General features: G+C 36.5%; 1 protein-coding gene across 1 annotated transcript in view; it reads left to right on the top strand.

Annotated features, from left to right (window-relative positions):
* Nucleotides 1–3,372, top strand: part of kdm6a (lysine (K)-specific demethylase 6A) — a 23,560-nt gene extending 20,188 nt beyond the window's left edge. Inside the window, exons 24-31 of the mRNA XM_025063707.1 lie at nt 201–275; nt 366–514; nt 694–808; nt 899–1,083; nt 1,208–1,349; nt 1,563–1,689; nt 2,182–2,352; nt 2,445–3,372. Coding sequence (XP_024919475.1) covers nt 201–275; nt 366–514; nt 694–808; nt 899–1,083; nt 1,208–1,349; nt 1,563–1,689; nt 2,182–2,352; nt 2,445–2,468 — 988 coding nt within the window. The 3' untranslated portion in view covers nt 2,469–3,372. The remainder of the gene's footprint in view (nt 1–200; nt 276–365; nt 515–693; nt 809–898; nt 1,084–1,207; nt 1,350–1,562; nt 1,690–2,181; nt 2,353–2,444) is intronic.
* The last annotated feature ends 3,280 nt before the right edge of the window (nt 3,373–6,652 follow it).

Raw genomic sequence — 6,652 nt, forward strand, 5'->3', positions numbered from 1 at the left:
GACTCGACTCGGACTTGGCCTGTCTTGACTTGAGACTTGAGAATCGGACTTGAGTGCAAAGACTTGAGACTTACTTGTGACTTGCAAAGCAACGACTTGGTCCCACCTCTGATAGATAGTGTTGATATTGATGTTGACATTTTTAAAATTTTAAATTTAATTTTTTTTTTGTTAGCTGATGATGTCACACTCTGTTACAGTATGATGAGGAGAAGGAGAGGTCCTCTCAAACACATCAAGTTCGGCACCAACATTGACCTCTCGGATGAGAAGAAGTAAGCAAAAACCCACGGCGGACCAATTCTCACGAGGAATCGATCGATCGATTCAATGTCTCAACAAACCTTCTCTCTGCTGCCCGTCAGGTGGAAGCAGCAGCTGCTGGAATTGTCCAAGCTGCCAGCGTTTGCTCGGGTGGTGTCTGCCGGAAACCTGCTGAGTCACGTTGGTCACACCATCCTGGGAATGAACACAGTTCAGCTTTACATGAAAGTCCCAGGCAGCAGGACACCAGGTACAAAGACGAAAGTTAAAAAAAAAAAACCAAAAAAACACCACCATAGGAACTAGTGATGACTGTCAACAATTTTGCTCATTATTTGTCCACACTGTCTCGGACAAAGAATGTCATCTTTTAAACCATTATTTCTTTCTTTTCCTAACTTTCCTCTCATATTACACCTTTATCGAAAGGTCACCAGGAGAACAACAACTTCTGCTCAGTGAACATCAACATTGGGCCGGGAGATTGTGAGTGGTTTGCCGTTCCTGAACCGTACTGGGGTGTCATCAACGATTTCTGTGAAAAGTGGGTCGCCACAAAATCACCTCGACATTTCTTCTCAAATACATTGATATTGTAAGATCGGATGAATTGATTAAATGCTTCCACCTTCAGAAACAACATCAACTTCCTAATGGGCTCCTGGTGGCCCAACTTGGAGGATCTGTATGAGTGCAAGGTTCCCGTTTACCGCTTCATCCAGCGTCCTGGAGATCTGGTGTGGCTCAACACAGGGACTGTCCACTGGGTCCAGGCTATTGGCTGGTGCAACAACACCTGGAATGTCGGCCCCCCCACCGGCCCGGGGTCCTAAAAAAAGGGGCTTTTTTTTTTTTTTTTTTAAATAACCAGAAACAACATATAAACCAAAATTGCCTGTGTTATTTTCTCAGTTTTTTTTTTTTTTTTAAACCCCCCCATCAGCTCATCAGTACAAACTGGCAGTGGAACGTTACGAGTGGAATAAACTGCAGGGTGTCAAGTCCATTGTTCCCATGATCCACCTCTCCTGGAACATGGCCAGAAACATCAAAGTGTCTGACCAGAAGCTCTTTGAAATGATCAAGTAAGGATTATACTTTTTTTTTTTTTTTTTTTTTTTAATTATTATTTCTCTTCCATTTCCTCTGTACCGTAATATCCGGACTATTGAGCGCACCTGAATATAAGCTGCACCCACTAAAAAGGAAAAAAAATAACGAAATTTGACCTCAGAGTGAAACGGTGATCATTTTTCTTCCTCTCTCCTTCTGTTTTTCTCCGTCCTTTTTTCCCTCAGGTACTGTCTGTTGCGGACTCTAAAACAGTGTCAAATTCAGCGTGAGCTGCTATTGGCCGCTGGGAAGGAGTTGGTTTGGCACGGCAGGACGCAGAATGAGCCGGCTCATTACTGCAGCATCTGTGAGGTTGGCAACTGATGCTGAGATGATTTGCAACTCTTTTGAACTGACACTTGCTGCTTTTGAAAAAATGAAAAAAAAATGTAATATTCATCAGAGGTGTTTACTGAGAAACAGGAGACAAAGCTCTGCTCACTTTCTGGTCTGCTGGCTGTTTCAACTTTGCCGAATGTTTGATTGTGTTTATCTTTATTTTTAATGTTGTTTTTTTTTTATATGTTGTATCCTTGTTTTTACTGATATATATTTTCTAATGTGTTGACAGGATCCGTTGAGAGACTTGTTTCTGTTTGGCTTAAAAGCACATAGAAAAAAAATGGAGGCCAAATATTTAGCAAGTTTTTCTAAATGTCAGGTGGTTTGAAAGGGTTTAAAAAAAAACAATATATTACCAAAGATGGCTAAATGCACAATTTAGTACAGTACAGTGAGGGAAAATGACTACATCTGACCAAGTTTGTGCCCTGATTTGTTTTTTTTTTTTACGCTTCCTTGCAGGTTGAGGTTTTTGACCTGCTCTTGGTCACCAGCGAGAGCAACAGCAAGAAAACATATGTTGTGCAGTGCCAGGACTGTGCCCGCAGGGGGAGCCCTGACCTGGACAACTTTGTGGTTTTAGAACAGTATAGAATCGAGGAGCTGATGCAGGTCTACGACCAGTTCACACTCGTAAGTGACTAAACTCATTTATAAGTCAGAGTACATTGATTTACCAGACAAACATCACGCAATTATTTATTTATTTTTTTTAAACTTTGCAGGCGAGTCCATTTTCATCTTCCTGACCAAAACAGGCAATACTCATCTCTCTGAACTTCCGGCGTGACCCTCTGCAGCTCTATAATAAGGCAGCTGTGTTAAAGCTGTTTGTCTATGCAACCTGCCCGGAGCAGAGTCTCTCCCCCAGGTGGCCTGGAGTGGAAGGACATCTCAATAGATTATATAGATCAGACCTTTTTTTTTTTTTTTGTTTTGTTTTTGTCTGCTGCCTCCTCAGAAAAAACAGACAGAAAAAAAATCTCATAAAGTTGAAAACTTTTGTTTTTGTACAGATAGATTTTGTACTTGTTTACAAACACAAACTACTGAAATTTTTTTTTTTTTTTTTTTGCTTGTTTTAGAAGACAAGTTCTGCTGTTAGATCAGGAATAAAAACATCTTCAAGCATAAATGTGACTTTTTTTTTTTTTAAATATTCCCATTTTAATTTCATGTTAAAAACAGTCTTTTGACCCTGGTCACAAATGAAAACTGATGCACAGACTAAAGAGACTAAATAGTGATTTTTTTTTTTATTTTTCTTTTTGTTTTTTTTATGTAAATTTACACTATTTATAAGTCATATTTATTGCTTAAAACTATTTGTTGATAATTCTTTTTTTTTAAGGATAGGTTAGAATGAAATTTGAAGGAGCTTTGTGAACTACTGTTTTTTTTAAACTGCTCCTTGGTAGTTTTTTTTTTTTTTTTTCAATAAAAATGTAGACATTTTTTTGTTTGTTTATTTACCAATGCACTGGAATCCCACTTGTTAAATAAAAGAAATTATTTTTTTGGAAGGGAAGTAACTCAAATCAAATCAATAACTACACATTGAGAGGGAAACCAGTTCTTGGTATACTGCCTCCGGTGGTCAGTGTGTCTAGTAAAGCTGAACGGTCTATCAATGCAGTCACAAAATAGTGATTTTTTAAAAAAGGATTTTGTTAATTGGAGTAATGAAATGCTTATATCTTTAAGTCAAAGACCAATGTTTGACGAGTTATTTTTCACTTCATACTAAATCTTTTTTTTTTCTTTTTCTTTCACAGTAACCCCATGGCATTGAGGTGGTACCACAGGCTTGAATTGCTGGTGTCATAAGTAACGATTTTGTTGCACAATTTGCACTCAACTATGCTGTTATTTAAGCTGCCGCTGAGAAGTTAAGTAAAAAGTCTGTCCAATGAGCCTAGCAGTGCAACCTGCAATCGATTAACTGCAATAAAAGGTTGTTTTGTTTTTTTGCGACTTGTTTCTGCCATTTAAAAAAAAAAAAATTTACAAGAGGCAATTTCAAATTTCAAATCTTAAAAATACTCTTAGCGCACTGTTAACACAGTTACTGTAAAATACTACAAGCATTGACATAATGAGTCCTAGTTACTCGTTACTTACTTATTCCCGTGCTGCATTTCTTCTGACTCTCCAGGTGGGGGCGAAATGTCTTGATGGGACGGAGAGACAGCAGCAGCAGCAACAACAACAGTGAGGAAACTAAAGCTTCTCTGCCGTTTCGGTGCGAAATCACTCAAGATTTACCTCAGTGAAACAAGCTGACCAGTGGGGCAGTAATAACTAGCAGTTGATTTGTTTTTCCTAGATTTTGTACACGCAAATAATCACTTGTGAAGAGTCAAAAAAAATGCATCCTGTGTTTATTCAATTTTGTCACAAATATTCTCCGTACGGACTTCCTAAAGAAAAAAAAATTCAAACAAAAGTGCCTTCACTATACCCTTAAGTGGTCCAAAAAAAAAAAAAAAAAAAAGCCTTTTTCCCTGCTCTCATTATCGTTAGAGAAGGTTGACCAGATCCGGTTGAAACGATGTTAAATAATAATTTATGTGCAATTTAAAATCTAAAAACTTTATATAAATATCACAATTATCATAATTACTCGGTATTTACACATGAATGCATTGATTATACAAATAATACGTTACATAAATTGGATTGAACAATAGTATAAATGACAATGCAGACAATTGTTAATATGTTCTCTCCAGCAGGGGTCACTGTTGGTATTGAAACAGAACTGCTGCTGCTTGTACTAAAAAAAAAATCAAAAAAAAAAAATCAACGGAACATGTTTCTGACTCACTTTGTGTGACTCAGGTTTTAACATTTGTTCCGTTCATTTTTTTTTGGTTTAATTTTTGTTTAACCAAAGGAATGACTCAGGATGCAATCATGGAGCCAAAAACAAATGTATGTTGTCGGAAGCTGCCGAAAAACACTTATAAATAAGCGGAAGTTTGACTAATGTGTTTGGGGGTATGTCAGTCGGCGATTTAAAAGGGTCATTTGCCTTAAAATGTATAAATATATTTTTATACTATATTCCATATATATATAAATATTTTAACGTATTTTAACGTCAAAATACACGGCAATGACAATATATATATATTAAATATATATGTGCATGTATAAGTATATATACACACATACGTACATGTTTATATATATAAATATATATATACACATATATTTCATTTACATGTATGAAATCAAATCAAAATACCAAGAAACGTAATCTGCTTAAAATACATTAGTTCATACTTTTCAAACAAATTTCCTTCAGAGTATGTTATTATATATATATATATATATATATATATATATATATATATATATATAAATTTTCTAATCTTAAACATTATCGCAAACATTAACTCATCTTTCAATATATTCATCACGAATATTTATATTATACACAGCAGTCTGTTCTCATCATTCATCTTTCTCAGTTTTTTTTTTTTTATCGGTTGCACTGCATACATTTACATATATTCGAGTTTTTTTTATTTTTTTTAATCCAATCATATTTTAGCCTCATCTGTTGCTAGGGTGAAAAAAAAAATCTGCCCTATGGCCTTTATAATCACTTGTGTGGGTGTAGGGCGCCTAAAATAAATGGCGATGAGATTGTTTCTGTAACCAATCAGATTTTGAGTTGGTGACACCTGGCGTGATGTACGTTGGTTGGTTGTTTTTTTTTTTTTTTTGAGTGATTTGATTGGATGATTCTCAGTGTAAAGACTGGACGATGATAGAGAAGGACTCGTACGTACGGATAATCTGTGGGGTAATTGAACTCCAACATTTCAATAATATTGTGTTATTATTGATGCTTTTTGACGTGCACTCTTTGCTGTGCGTTTGTTGCTTTAGTAACGGGAATAATGGCTATAATTTTAAAATATCTCTGTAGCCATATTGCTGTCATTAAGGTAAGGGGTTGAAATACACAGCAGGTAGCCGTGGCCTAAATGTCAGGATACAAAGGAGAATCTCGAGGCGATGTAACACATGTAACAAAAAACCACACCAGGCAGTGAGTCACACACAAACGCCTGTTCTTCTTCTTGGTCTCCTTCTTCTTTTTTTAGTTTCATTTTTAAGGAACAATCTACTTTATCCCGAGCCAAAGCAGAAACACGTGCACATGGCAAAAGTCCCTGGATTCTTCTGGGATGAATGAGAGGAGGCTTGCAGCTGAGTCATAGTAAACAGCAGCTTCCACCGATGAGTGTCCCGTGATAATTGCACTCTCTCTCTCACACACAGTGGAAAGTGAATGTCCCGGTCTCCTTTATTTAGCTTAAAAAAAACAAACAAAAAAAAAAACGCGTGTGGTTTTTACATGATTTTGCCTTCCAGTAGAAAAAGAGAATCCCCATCACTGAACTGGAGTGTGTTATGTTTTATTTTTTTTATCATTTTAATCTTTGAGATATTTTATTCCTGTGTTGAAAAATCACTAGTTTACCCAAAGTTAGAGACTGTTTTACGTTAATATAAAACAGTGAAGGAAAAAAACGTTGGTGCTGATTGTGTCTGTAGGGGGTGCAATAGTCCAGTGTTGGAAGCTCCTTCAAATGCACTAAACCGGTGGTTTACTTTTTGTTCTGTTGGGCCTCCTTTTGGTTAATTAGAACATTTCCAAAAAACAAACAAAAAAACAAAACAAAAACAGTGGCCCCATAGGAGGGGCACGCTCCCCATTTTGGGAACCTCTGCACTAGACAATCCCTTTAAATTCTGAACTCAGGTTGTAGTTCCTGACGGTTGCATCATCATCATCTTCATCATCTTCATCATCATCTTCTTCTTCATCATCATCATCTTCTTCTTCTTCTTCTTCTTCTTCATCATCATCATCTTCTTCTTCTTCTTCTTCTTCTTCATCATCATCATCTTCTTC

This window comes from Cynoglossus semilaevis, chromosome 16 (assembly GCF_000523025.1).
Source record: "Cynoglossus semilaevis isolate Cse_v1.0 chromosome 16, Cse_v1.0, whole genome shotgun sequence".
Classification (NCBI taxonomy): Eukaryota; Metazoa; Chordata; class Actinopteri; order Pleuronectiformes; family Cynoglossidae; genus Cynoglossus; species Cynoglossus semilaevis.